This window comes from Camelina sativa, chromosome 14, assembly GCF_030686135.1.
Source record: "Camelina sativa cultivar CO46 ecotype springtype chromosome 14, ASM3068613v1".
NCBI classification, from domain to species: domain Eukaryota; kingdom Viridiplantae; phylum Streptophyta; class Magnoliopsida; order Brassicales; family Brassicaceae; genus Camelina; species Camelina sativa.
In genome coordinates, this window is record NC_141893.1 from 29,517,467 (window position 1) to 29,531,074 (window position 13,608).

The 13,608-nt window shown below is 34.6% G+C and overlaps 3 protein-coding genes across 6 annotated transcripts; 1 reads left to right on the forward strand and 2 right to left on the reverse strand.

Annotated features, from left to right (window-relative positions):
* Positions 1-2,015: 2,015 nt before the first annotated feature.
* LOC147928777 (uncharacterized) lies at positions 2,016-2,767 on the reverse strand. The gene is made up of 3 exons (XM_087486270.1): positions 2,724-2,767; positions 2,519-2,618; positions 2,016-2,447 (listed from the first exon to the last, which is right to left on the reverse strand). Exons 1-3 carry the CDS (start codon positions 2,765-2,767, stop codon positions 2,016-2,018), a joined length of 576 nt encoding a protein of 191 aa, XP_087342396.1.
* Positions 2,768-3,122: 355 nt separating this feature from the next.
* LOC104742545 (branched-chain-amino-acid aminotransferase 6) lies at positions 3,123-5,540 on the reverse strand. The gene is made up of 9 exons (XM_010463559.3): positions 5,260-5,540; positions 4,904-5,081; positions 4,493-4,669; positions 4,280-4,411; positions 4,087-4,182; positions 3,868-3,984; positions 3,676-3,771; positions 3,482-3,594; positions 3,123-3,393 (listed from the first exon to the last, which is right to left on the reverse strand). The coding sequence occupies exons 1-9, from the start codon at positions 5,292-5,294 to the stop codon at positions 3,264-3,266; spliced, it is 1,074 nt and encodes a 357-aa protein (XP_010461861.2). The 5' UTR covers positions 5,295-5,540; the 3' UTR covers positions 3,123-3,263.
* Positions 5,541-7,926: 2,386 nt separating this feature from the next.
* On the forward strand, positions 7,927-12,882 carry LOC109124700 (uncharacterized). Of its 4 annotated transcripts, none has more exons than XR_015580419.1 (13): positions 7,927-8,295; positions 8,428-8,845; positions 9,317-9,394; positions 9,526-9,683; positions 10,409-10,484; positions 10,634-10,701; positions 10,841-11,090; positions 11,408-11,524; positions 11,611-11,714; positions 11,804-11,857; positions 11,943-12,026; positions 12,143-12,306; positions 12,418-12,882. XR_015580419.1 is itself a non-coding variant. In XM_010463560.3 (13 exons), the coding sequence occupies exons 2-13, from the start codon at positions 8,539-8,541 to the stop codon at positions 12,572-12,574; spliced, it is 1,620 nt and encodes a 539-aa protein (XP_010461862.1). In that variant the 5' UTR covers positions 7,927-8,295; positions 8,428-8,538; the 3' UTR covers positions 12,575-12,882. The 4 variants fall into 4 exon arrangements, 2 of the variants coding, with proteins under 2 accessions (XP_010461862.1, XP_010461864.1); XR_015580418.1 differs by having other exon boundaries at positions 12,427-12,882; XM_010463560.3 differs by having other exon boundaries at positions 11,608-11,714.
* Positions 12,883-13,608: the final 726 nt, after the last annotated feature.

Genomic DNA, 13,608 nt, shown 5'->3' on the forward strand with positions numbered 1-13,608 from the left:
ACATCTTTTAATACTACATGATCATCTCTGTATGTATACAAATTAAGCTTGCCAATAAAGAAATCATGTCCTGAATTAAGCTTACCGCAAACTGTTTCAACCAAAGGTCACAATCATCACTTGGCATTGACGAGTATGTTTCTTAAGGTTCTTTGAGGAGTCCATACATCATCCGGTTTAGAGATTTGCTAATGCCGTTTCCAGATGCCTCAAACCTACAAAGAAGAATGATCTGAAATATAAAAAAAAAAATAAGAAATCATAAGTGTTTTAGAGTTTGAGATTTACCATGTAGCATCTCCGATGTAGTTGGGATGGAGTTTTGGAAGAAGTTCTCGTCCCGGTTGAGAAACAAAATCCTCAATGGTCATTATGACATGAGGTGAGGCAGCTGTAGGCGATCCCGAAGCTCGTGTGGAGGGGGTTTGAAACTCAGCCCCAGAACCACTGGGTTCTTCTCGGTTTTGGGTGGAGCGGTTCCGATGAGGACGATATGCTTCGTAGTCCCTTTGCAAAAAAAAATATTTTAGTTATACAAAAATCCAGTGAAAACCCATAAAAATAGTAACAAATAGATCCAGTGAACCATCCCTTAATCAACGAAATCCTTTTTTTGATTTTAGGAAAACTAAAATTTAACCCAATTCTTAACAATTGAAAAAGCAAAATCATAGTATCTAACAACCCCTTAATCTGACATAACGAACACCTAATCTAACATTTTTGAACCCAAAATCTTTACTTTTTGAATCAGCCACATATAATGAAACCAAACATTGCAAATCCCAATGCTAAAAATCTTACATTGTTGAGTGGTTGTGTTGATATGAGGAACAAAATCTTTGATTTAGAAGAGAGAAAGAGGGAGAAACTGGAAAGACCAGAAGTGAATCAGTGAAGAAAAAAATATGGGTGAGGAAGAAGAAATGAGTCGGCTAGGTTGAGAAGAGAAGGTGAAAAGTTTTTGGGCTTACACTAAGTAACCCAATTTTATTAAATAATCCTTCCCGCAATAACCAAAAAAAATCGAAAAAATATCTTCCCGGGTTAAATTTTGTGTTTTATCCAACGGAATCCTGACGGACCATTTTGTTATTACCGACAGTTTCCCGACGGATCTATGAAAAAAGTTCAAAAAACATCATATATAGTTAGAAAAATATCTTTACTACTCAATTACCATTACAATAAGTATACTACATAGCTTGCCAATCTGTTTCATTAAAAATAACTATAAAAAAAAATTAAAATTTAGTAAATCATAACATTCAAACTCTTAAGTAACATTCTAAGTGTATATAGAAACACTTATGATGAAATCATGTTAAATTTTAAAAATTTGAACTTATAGTAATATAATAGACCAAAACTGATTGGTTGTGTTTTAAGACATAAGAAATAGTGTTTGTGAATGTGTTAAGTTATAAAGTTTCATATTTCTATACCCTATACCCTATACCCTATACCCTATACCCTAAACCCATCAGAAATCTGTCAGAAAGCTGTTGATATTTACCCGATGGTTTTCCGACGGATTTAAAAAACACGTGTTAAATGCGTTTGAATTCTTAAACCCGAGAAAATTTCGGGCTGTCGGGTATCCGTCGGGAGTTCCAGACAGATTACTAACGGACTTATGAGTTATTCAGGTTTTATATATTTACATTTCAATTTCATTTCAATTGTTATGGATTGTTTTGTTCGATTACAAATTATTAAAAAAAATTGTTATTATAAAAATTGAATTTTTTTATATCATAATTAAGTTTTGACAATAATTTGTTATATAAATAATGAAGTCAACCACAAGATCAACTTCAAGGGAATGTTCAACCGAAGCCATCTGACAATTGTCGCTTGCCTGCAAAAGATCGTGAGCTGCAACTCCATATACTTGACCTCTTGGGTTTACCGACGTAACTGTGATCCATGGGTCGTTCATGTTTGTAACTCGAGGATAGGTTAAGTAGCATACCTGTAACAAGTAATAAAAATGATTAATTATATATTACCATCTAATGATGCTTTTCTAATTGAATGTTAAGAAATGAGCATACTTGGTCAGCCTGTGATACAAGAATAACTGGGTCATATTTCATTAACCTTTGTACTGAATTTATTGACGTAACACCAAATTGGTCAACTCTTACGCCATCACCAATTGTGGGATCGTACCAGTCACACACAAACGCAATGCATTGTAGGTTCAACATTCCCGGATATCGAATTTCCAATATTTTTTTAAGGATATCATAGTACACAACATCGTCGGCTTTAACGGATATACCAGAATTAATTGTTGTCCTCCTATCTCCATCATCATGAATCCTAAAAGCATACCCTCTTGTGCAATACCTCGGATACGCCGTTGCAATGTAGTTTGGTCCATTAGAGATCTCTACTAACCATGTTGGAAATGATTGACCTTTTGAAATTCCATCTGATACCTATAAATTTTTTAGAATAATTAATCAATATATCATTTCCTATTAATATTAAAGTTACTTATATAACTTACATAATATTGAAACCAAGTAGCGAAACTCTTCTCTTTAAGCTCCTCAAGTTTATCTTCGGTATATTCTGGATAGTAGGAGCGTATTATAGCCATGTAAATCCTGAAAAACAAAAATAATTAATAAAATTATTTATTCTAAACAATTTTATTTTATATACATAAGTATATTTTAATTTTAAATACATAGTATATTTTAAATACATACCTCTCATAATCAATAATATCCTCACAGTTGGTGAGTATATACATGTGCAAGTGAGTATACTCCTGCGCTGAAAGTTTAAAATTTTAGGCTCTGGTCCAAAAGGGCGTGGGTTCAAATCCCACAGCTGTCATCAATTTTTTTTTTTTTTTTTTTATTAAGTTATTCTGTCTTTGGTCAACAAAACTTTAAGCCAATTCCTTTAGATATATATCATAAAAACTAGAAACATAATTATATGACAAGAAAAAAGCAGCTACAAATTTCCCAATGCTTCTATGAATCATTTTGGATTTGTGGTACTTAAGTAGTTAAGTTCAATAGGCTTTTTATTGTTTTGATATCTTCCTTATGAATTATGATAAGGACCGTATCTCCTTTTCCAGCAATACAAAGGGATCATTTTTGTGTGGCTTATTGAATGATGTTCTTAATTATAATTCTTGAAAATGTGATCATTGTTGTACTTAAGTTTTTCCATTACAAGTCCCACATAAAGAAAACACACACTTCAAGGGAGATACTACAAGTTGACTAATAGAATCACCAGCCTTGATAACGATCGATTTCCACCATCCAACCTTTCTTATCTTCAACAATGCCCATCTGAATATTGGTTAACATCGAGCGAAGCTTCCTAGACAGCGCTGCTTCTCCTGTCCTGTATTTTACCCTGCCGTCAAAGATATGACCCAATATCAACATTTAAGATTTGATGGAAGGGTTTTAAATTTTATCAAGTTTCAAAAAAAGTTTATCACTTCTTGTCATGGAAGGTCACAGTTTCAACAGCTGTAACCACCACTGCAGTCCCTGTGCAGAAAACTTCTTCTGCCTCTAGTAGCTCATCCACAGAAACATCGCGTTCTTGAACCTGTGATACATTAATTGTGAATCACAATCTGTGAATCTTGTGTTACGTGAGAATGTCTATATATGAAAGAGGAGGTGGAACCTGGTAGCCAATATCACGAGCTAGCTCACTTATGCTTTTCCTTGTGACTCCAGGTAAAATGGTTCCTGAAGTTGGTGGAGTGGACACAATGTTTCCCTAAAATATGAATGGTTACTAATGAGTTATATGCATAGGAATCTAGAAGGTTGAAACTATTCTATATTACGTGTGAAAAATGTTGCAACTCTTTACCTTGACAATGAAGATGTTACAAGCACTAAGCTCTTCGATGTTTCTACCTGTTGCCGCGTCCAGGAACAGGACATCAGAGAAACCCGATGACTTTGCTTCAAGCAACGATTTCACAACCTTTCAAAAAATTTACACAAGAAGAAATCAGAGAACTAGATATTTCATTAACCTGTTTCCATGGAAGATTTAATATTATATTTCAGATGTCTCTTTACTTACTGGAGAATAATTTGTGCAGCTCTTGACACCACCTGTTCCACCTGAATGGGCTCGGTGATGCTTATGATCAACTTTGAGGTCCAAGCCTGAGCTCACCTACAAGACAGACAAAACCAGAGTTAACTGTTTCAACTTGAAAGACTCTTTAGTCAGCGCTTACTCCACGGATAATTTGAAACAAAGAAAAACTCACCTTGTGGTAATCTCCTACTGGAGATGCATATATGAGAAATGTGTTTTCAGGTGCTGGAGCTACTCCAAGGGTATCACCGCTCCCAATTAGCAGAGGCCTTATATACAAAGTTCCTTTACCCGGAGGAGGAACCTATAAAAAACAGAATAACTATTACGATGAAGAATCACATATCAAATGGAGCTAGAGACACATTGGTCTAATAGGCCATACCCATTTCTTGTTTGCAAGAACAGTTTGCTTAACTGCATCAACGAATAGCTCCAGAGAAGGGGACGTCATACAAAGCCTCTCCGCACCAGCTTGCATGCGAAGAGCGTTTTGGTCAGGCCTGAAAATCATAATCCGGTCGTCTTCTGTCCTGTAAGCTTTGAGACCTTCAAATAGTCCCTACAAAGAGCCATACCAATACTCAAAAGGTATATATAGCTGCTAAAGTTATAAACTTTTGCTGGCTATTACACTCGGTTCAAACAACTCTACACAATCTATGACTCTGCAGATCATTTTCTCACTCATTTAGAGATTAAAGGCTTCAAATTTCTTAATCATGTTTACTAATAAAACCCAAAGTTCCTACAATCAGTGAGATTTAGCCACAAGTGGTAAGAGAAGAAAACGTACCTGGCCATAATTGAGAATCGGAGAACAAGGGCTGATTGAAATATCCCCATAAGGAAGGATCTTTCCTTGTGAAAAGCTCTCACCTTGTCTGCATTTGGCTACATACATGTAATCTGTTGGAGTCAGAGCAAATCCAAGCTCTTCCCATCTCACATTGGCATACTTCTCATCTGCTTTACTGTTTTCATCTCAATGCATTATGCATGCCACCAAAAAAGAATTGAGTAAATTATAAATATTAAAAAAATAAACAAACACCATATATACCCAGATCAGGAGAATTCTAATAACCAAAATCATTTTTTATTTTCATCTTCTCTCGTTTATCATAAAAAACGATTGAGACTTTGTATTACCTTGTAGTACGAAGAGGTGATGAAGAAGGAGCCATAGCTGGCGGAGAGAAATAGAATAGAGAGCAGTGAGGTGAGAAAGGCAGAGAGAGGCGTGGAGCGGTTCACGTGGTTTTAGGAGCCTTCTTTTATAGTGACAACAAACAAACCCTTTTGATTCCTTCCATCTTAATTATGTTTTTGGTATTTGTTTGATTTTGTTGGGAATATAAATCAAATTGTGGAATCTTCAACTATTATTTCTTTATTAAGCCCAACGACGGCTAAAGTGGCAGCTCTTTGTTGAAAAAAAAAACGTTACATTGTATTGTCTCTTATACATTTTTCCTTAATCTGGTTGTATGTACGTTGTACTGATTTTTTTTACCTTTTAATATTTGTTATTTTTTTTTAATTTACACAATATTTTCTTGTATTGGGATATATTTTTATTTGTTAGGTATTAATCCACGATGAAGCTTTTTTTTTTTTTTTTTGTTTCATTGGTTTTTCTTTGTTAATGGATAAATGTAAGTTGTTATGTGTTTCCAAACACAATGGTGATATGTAAACTAACGATTTTGGGGGAAAGCAACTTGTGATGAAACATATCATGTGCGTTTTCTCAAGATGGTACAAAATGCATCACTGTGTCAGTCTAACCAACATGCATGTTGTAATAGTGTGTTGTACGAAGCTGACGAAACCTACTCTACAGGACTATCAGTTCGGTCCTTGAGAATTTGATACCTCCTAGCTAGCAAGAATCAAAATTGGGCCGCTAACTATTTTGTTCAATTACTTGTACAAGGCAAAGCCTAAGTACTTTGAAAAGTTTCAACTTGTGGCCCATGCCTAATATTTTGTTTTGCATATTTTATTTTCATAGAAAGATTGATTTATACACTTTCATCTTAATCTTTAATATTTATCTAAAGTTACTCTATCAATCATTTAATATTTTAAATGTATTAGAAAGTATTTTTAAAGATATACAGTATATCCATAATCAACTAATTAATAAAAAAAGATATGCCAGCAAAAAGATGTCTAATACATTACCAATAAATCTCTTAAAGTTGTAAAATCTGTTTTTTTTTATATATAATAAATCTCCTAAATTTACTCTATCAATAATCCCTATATAATTTGTAAACTATATAGTTTTTATAAATTGGTTACAAAATAGGTTATAGATTAAATATAGGTTGTTTACAAAATAAAGATATAGATTAATTGATCAATCCGTAGGCTACATGAATACACTTAAGAATATCTACGCTTAAGAATATCCCAAAGGATCCTCTTCAAGAAAATATTTCAATTATTTATACAATTTCTATAATATAAATTATATTTTATTTTAAAATTATATATATAAAAAAATTCAATCCGTGCTCTAGCACGGATCCTAATCTAGTTTAATATTTAAAAAGATACTAGAAACTTTTTTTTTAACACTAGAAACTTCATTTCACTAAGTTACCAGAAAAAGATTTTACTAGTAGAGCCAATAATGAACCGACGAACGGGGTAAAAGAGATCGACATGTTCTTGCCTTAATATGTAGCAGCTAAGTAATCGGCTCGGACATATATTGTTACAACGATAACTATGTCTAACACCCAAAAAAAAATCAGAGATAGATTTGCCGATTTTAGTATTAGATATATTTCTCGCGAGGATAATATCCGTGCAGATAAATTTGCGAAATGTGCAAGAGCTCGAGGTGTCTGTTTTTCCCATGTAAGTCCGTTGGTTCCTAACTGGCTTTTTTTCGAAGAGAGACATCTCCGATAACTTAATATATGGGGTTTGATGGCAAAAAAAAAAAAAAGAGAATCTAAAGACTTTAAAGGTAGCGAGTCCGTCGCGAAGATAGGCCACTCCGAAAAGGTTGATAATTGTCGAAATCAGATCAGTGCATTTGGAGGCAAAGCGTGTACTCGTCATCCCATTACTATTCTGCATGGAATTGAACGGTGATAATTAAGACAATTTGAAGACTAGATCAAATTATTGACATAAATGTGTGGATCTCTTGTGTCAAGAAGGTTCTCGCAGGACGAGGTGAGGTGGAGTAGTGGGGGATCATGGGGTATATCCAAACACACATAAGCATCCCCGATTATGGTTATTTAGAACGAACATGAGTTTGAATCCCATGAAACTCCACCATACATACGATGAAAATATTATATTAACCGATCTGTAGGGATCACTAAAACAGAATTCTTAGTACCCTACTCAAAAGAGAGTTTGAAAATTTTATCAAATCTTTTTTTTTTTTTTTTTGACAACAAAAAAAAAGATCAGCTCAAACTCTCTTTTGAGTAGTTGTGGGTACACAAATTTCTCCAAGGTCAGCCAATGGATCGTTTAACTCATTTTATTTGTTTTCCACCATAAATAGGCCAATTAATAGTGCTACTCAATTTAGTTTGGATGGCGCCTAAAAGGATAGAAAACATGATATTGTGGAAAAGGTGAGCACAACATGTTTAATTAGACCAAAGTGTAAAAATTATACTTAATACTGTACTGTAAATCTGAAATTTTCACCTACACTAAGGAATATTTTACCAACCATATATATATATATACTGTAAGAGATTAACTGAAGTAAAATAGGCATGTGACGAGTACGTACAGTATTTTGTTTTTGTACGCATTTAACTACGCTTTCCCTTTGAGAAACGACGGTATAGTGTATTAAAAAAAAAAAAAAAAAAAAAAAAATTCTATCAAACGAAATTACACTCTTTCTCCTCTGATCCTTGCTTCTCCTTCTGATCCTTCTCCTTCAATTTCCTCTATTATCTCATCCCCGTTCGTTCTGTTCTGTCCTTGAGATAAGCCTCCACTTATCATGGAGTTATCAGAATGAAATCTCACAAATTCGTTCTGTGATCTGGCGCCGATTCGCGTCGTCTTCTCCCTGGATCTGAGTTTTGGGTTGGAAGTAATTTGATTACCATTCATTCTAGAGCTGCCTTCCGCCAATTCAATGAATTTGTGAAATGAAATCCGAACCTTGAATGCTTCAAACTCCATCCATGTGTAAGTAATCTTCTTCTCCTTCGTAGAACCCCAGGGATCTCAGTGCGGCTCTCACCTTGGATCAATGTTTTGATCTTTTGAAACAAGCATTGTGATTTTTTTGCATGCTCTCAGTTCCGTCAAATTTTACAGGGTTTATGCGTAATTAAAAATTTCATCAAGTCCGCTTCTATGGTTTGCTTGTTGGTGCCTCCGTCAGAGAATAGTTGTATTTGGTTAAGGAACTAAGAAGTTTGTAAAGCGATGCTATCATCAAGGTTTTCATTTTTGGGGATTGGCAGTTCCAATGAAGTCAATGAATCTGTGGGTGTTTCTGGAAGCAAGCTCAAACCGTCTCTAGCTGTGCAAACGGATAAAGATGTCTACAGGCCTGGAGATTCCATTTTTGTTACTATTGAGGTGGGTAATTCTCCTGCAAGGGATCATGACAACGGGGCAAATCCCTCGCTTTTGGTTGAGAAGCTTAGTTTTGAGGTTAAAGGACTAGAGAAATTGGATATTCAGTGGTTTTCTACTCAGAAACCATCACCAGGAAGCAAAGGACGAAGAGGTATTCTAGAAGCTTTGTTTTCTTGTTTTGTTTTACTGCAACTGTTATATGTTCTCTCAGTTCATGGATATTATTTACAGTCTTGATGCGTTTGGTAATATTGATATCACAAACATAGACTCGCTGACGACACACTATTAGAAGTAGGGCTGTATCTAGTTAACTTCTGTGGGCTAACTTGTGAAGATGATCAAGAAACATTGCCTTTGTTTACTTATGTTTTTAAATAAAAAGAGATATAGAAATTAGCATTGAAGTTATGCAATTATTCTTTTTCTGTTTCGTTTACTTAGAAGATTCTCAGACTTTCATTTTTCCTTCTTTAGAGACATTACGTATATTGCATTTCAACACGTGATGTTCACTGCTACTACAAGTTTGAGGGAGCTAAAGGATATTATACTCTTTGCCAGTTACTTGTATTTTTGTATTGATGTGCGTTAATCTTATATTTTTCTTGGAGATTTTCAGGTGAACACATCTTCCTAGACAGTTCAACACCATCCTTGATTTCAAATCAACTTCTATCCCCTGGTGCTAAGATGACATGTAACATTGCCTGATTCCTTCTCTAATACCGTATGAATAATTACATATAATATGCTCGATGCTGATGGCACAGGCTTACAGTGTCAACCCTTTAAGCTGACAGATTCTTTGTTTGTAATTTTCATTTACAGTAATGGTTCGAGCTGTACTCCCACAGATTATACCACCTTCTTATAAAGGTGCTACTTCACGGTACCTTTACTACATTAAGAGCACATTATCCGGAAGATGGATGGCATTAGAAAACAGTCAATTTTACAAAGACTCGACAAAAGATTTCATTGAAGTGGTTAGTTTACTTGACTTTCCGTGTTCTCTATAGGTGCTATACGTGCAAGACATTGTGTTTCATTTACGGTTGCTTGAACGCGCTATGTTTTCTATTCCCGTATGTGGAAAACATATAAACTAAATACAAACATTTGTAGCTCTCTTGTGTTGCTACACGTCTCATGGTTCTTACAATAGTGCTAAGTCAGGCGGGATCCTTGGTTTTTCGTTTGCTTGATGCCTAATTAATGATAGAATCACACAACTTTGGATGAGTCGTTTAACATTCTTAGATCATCTAGCTTGTTGTTTCTCTGTGGCGATGCAATGCAGATGCACCAGGGTTTCTGTGCAAAATGTAAAATTGACGCATGAGGTTTAAAGCGTAGCTTAGTCTAGAAGTTGAAGTATGAGTCATTCAAACTACATAGTACGTAGTTTGTTTTCTTTGGCCCATTTATCACTGTAGGGAGTTTAGTAGTTCAGTCAGTTGATTATCACAACTTTTTAATCAAATATAATTGATTCTTCTGGCATCAAAATAATCTTGCTCTACGATTTAATCATGGTTATATGTCAGAACTTAAAGTCAAATTACATGCCTCCTATGTCCTGATGCTTGATAGAAAATATTAAGTAAATGCATTTGGTGATAGGCCTCTTATTTTTCTGAAGTACAATATATATTCCCCTTTTTCACTTGTGTTTTCTTATTTACTCTTATAATCTTGTTATTACCAACAGGAGACTCGAATACCATTTCAAGTATGGGTAATTCAGAAAAACAATGGGCTGCTATTAGAGGATGATCAAATCGACGGTAAGCTTTTTCTAAAGTTTTGACTGGGAATTTTAAATCAGAAGTCAAACTCTGTTAGAAAACAAGTTACAGGATGTCGGAAAGTTTGGTTTCCCCCTTATTTTGACATTAATGGTGCAACCTGATGGGGCTATTAAATTTTCTCTCAGGGATTGTTCCAACCAGTACCATTCAGACAGAAATATATTGGAAAGAGATGGATGGAGACTCAGAATGGGTATGGCTTGCTCACAACTATTGAATTCTACTATTTATCGTTTTTTGTATACTTTTGGCTTTTAGTTGTTTTATACGTATTGGTTTCATTTGTGTGTTGGTCAACATGAGAACAATGAAGAATAATGTGCTTAATGCAGACTAGAGCAAATGACGCATATGATAGTGGTGAGGATGGATATGACAGTTCACGTGATGAGATCTCATCTGTTTCTTCCTATCCCAACAAAAGCAATTTAAACAGAACGTTTGGCAGTTCATTGTCCTTAAATTCTGGACCGCGATTATCAATGAAAGACACGTCATATGTTGAAGAACGTGTGGGATCATCTCCAAAGATGATGCTTTCTCAGTTATCAGCTGCCGTGGTGTCTTATGATTCCGGAACCGGTTAGTGATTTATTTGCGAGTACATGCCTAAAACAGTATTTTAATGGGGTCACTGAGAAGCAGTTCATGTAGCCTCTATGTTGTTTGGTGAAGAGATAAGAAAAGCTGATTTCATTATGATCAGTGTTTGTGTCTTTACAAAAACAAAAAGGCTGGTTTCAAAGTAATGCTGAACACAGTACTGTTCTCAAATAAATAGTTGATGGAAATATGCAATTTCGAAAAATACCCACATCATATATTTTGTTTATCAGCTCTATGATATTCGTGAGGAAGGAAGATATTACTGAAGAATACTTTCTCTTTTTTCCTTTTAGATGCCTCTTCGCCTCATAAATCATCAAATTCTGTGGTTTCGAGCCAACAACCGAAGCAGACAAATGGTGCAGGAGCATCTATGTCACCTAAAGCTGGAGCTAAAGAACCAGTTCCATGTAAACTACTCTTCATTTGTAGTCTTCGCTTGTATGTAGATTCTGCAAGTAGCTACTTATCCAGATGCAATCATTTCTTGCAGCAGAAGGATTTACAAGAGGAAGATCTTACAACATTAGAATGGATGATCAAGTCCTTCTTAGGTTTTCCCCGAAAAATGCCGACTCTACTTATTACTTCAGTGATACTGTAATTGGCTGTTTCATCTCTTCCCACATTCGTTTAAAACATTGCCTGCATCTTACCACTGTTTTCATGAATGAATTTTGTTTTTGCAGATAGGTGGAACTCTTACCTTCTTCCATGAAGAAGGAGCCAGAAGATGCCTCGAGGTAAATCCATACAAGACAAACCTTCTTGTGTACATTCTGCTATATTGAGGTCAATTTGGATTTGATGATCCGTATCTTTTTTTAGGTCTCGGTTACTCTAGAAACTTTAGAGACAATAAACAGGAGATTTGTTCATCCATCAAGGAGAAATTCTCCAACGCTTACTAAGGTACAAATGCAGCGTAGTATAATTTGGCGATGGATGTTGTTTCTTTTCTTTTTACGCTGGATGCTATGTCCTTACAATTGCAATCTTACACTACAACATTTGTTTTTCCTCAAAAGGTACAAAGCGATCACCATGAGGTGGTGGCAGACCTTATTCAAACCAGCTTTCTTTTTTCAATTCCCACGGACGGTCCAATGTCGTTTTCTACACCCCGTGTTTCTGTGCAATGGATTCTTCGGTTTGAGTTCCTAACTACTCCAAAGAATGTGGACTTAAGCAGGTATATTACTCCGAATATCTAAAACGGATTTCTACTGAAAAGATTCATTCTCTGGTTGAGTCTTTTGAAGTGCTCAAGTTGTAAAGTTCAGTTTCTGGTTCTGTTTTGTAGTAATTACAGGTACGAACATCCGTTGTTAGTACTGGAACGGGAAAAAAGCGAATGGGTTCTTCCAATTACTGTACATGCACCGCCACCTCGGGCATCAGGTGCTCAAAACCGTGGAGATAAGCTTTTTGGTTTGGAGCCGTCTTGGATCCGTAGCTGAACCACGCTCTTGGTGAGATATTCATTTTGGTAAATCATTTTTCAAATAGTTTCTGGTCTCGCTATATAGAGATCACCTCATGCAATGATTTGTTTTTTTTTTTTTGCTCAATAGTTTTTCAAGCAGAAATTTACCACAAACTTTTTTTTTTTTTTAATTACTAGTTTATTTAAAGAAAAATGATATTTTCTGCTTCGCTTTTCTGTACTGTATATTTAATTTTCTTTTGTTGTGTTTTGATAAACATCTTAAATCTTGAATCACAAACTGTTTCTTATTTAATGGTTACTTACAGTAATTTTTCATCAGTTTTGGGAACATAAAGTAACTATGAGAACAAATTGTAAAGTAACATAAAAGTAAGGGAAAATCACATTTTAAACCTTCAAAGTATTATTGGGTAACACTTTAAACCTCGAAAGAATTTCACTAACACTATGAACCTTTAAAATGATTTCACTAACACTTTAAACCTTAAAACTAATTTTTCTGTTTGTACCGCCATGAAAGATGATGGAACAGTAATATCCGGCAACTTGAAATAGTTAATTTATGCTGGTTTGATTTAAATATTTGTTCAATTGATATAATTTAATTTAATTATTTATGACGATTGATAAAAGAAAATTAAAAATACATCAAAGCAAGAAAAATGAAGAATCAAAGATAAGGCTAAAACATTTGACAAATGTAAAATTGAAAACGATAATATATTTAAAAGATTCATTGGTTTCCAACGAGAAGTCAATCGATTTGAATTAGAATCCAGTGGAGATGCATTTATTAAAAGGATTATTTTATGGCAGTACAAAAATGAAAATTAGTTTTAAGGTTTAAAGTGTTAGTAAAATCATTTTAAAAGTTCAAAGTGTTATTAAAATCATTTTAAAGGTTGATAGTGTTAGTGAAATTCTTGAGGTTTAAAGTGCTACCCAACAACACTTTGAATGTTTAAAACGTGATTTCCTAAAAGTAATGTTAATGTTTGTATTAAGGAACTATGAGAGCAAAATTGTAAGAAAAGTGAAGAGGAA

Bases quoted from the DNA above. Each gene is read 5' to 3' on its own strand.
- LOC104742545 (XM_010463559.3), bottom strand. From the start codon at position 5,294: ATGGCTCCTTCTTCATCACCTCTTCGTACTACAAG. The intron at 4,412-4,492 runs GTATGGCCTATT...TGTTTTTTATAG, and splicing joins TTCTTGCAAACAAGAAATGG to GTTCCTCCTCCGGGTAAAGG. The intron at 4,183-4,279 runs GTGAGTTTTTCT...TCTGTCTTGTAG, and splicing joins CAGTAGGAGATTACCACAAG to GTGAGCTCAGGCTTGGACCT.
- LOC147928777 (XM_087486270.1), bottom strand. From the start codon at position 2,767: ATGTATATACTCACCAACTGTGAGGATATTATTGATTATGAGAG. The intron at 2,619-2,723 runs GTATGTATTTAA...TTTGTTTTTCAG, and splicing joins GATATTATTGATTATGAGAG to GATTTACATGGCTATAATAC. The intron at 2,448-2,518 runs GTAAGTTATATA...AAAAATTTATAG, and splicing joins CTACTTGGTTTCAATATTAT to GTATCAGATGGAATTTCAAA.
- LOC109124700 (XM_010463560.3), top strand. From the start codon at position 8,539: ATGCTATCATCAAGGTTTTCATTTTTGGGGATTGGCAGTTCCAATGAA. The intron at 12,027-12,142 runs GTACAAATGCAG...TTTCCTCAAAAG, and splicing joins ATTCTCCAACGCTTACTAAG to GTACAAAGCGATCACCATGA. The intron at 12,307-12,417 runs GTATATTACTCC...TCTGTTTTGTAG, and splicing joins AAGAATGTGGACTTAAGCAG to TAATTACAGGTACGAACATC.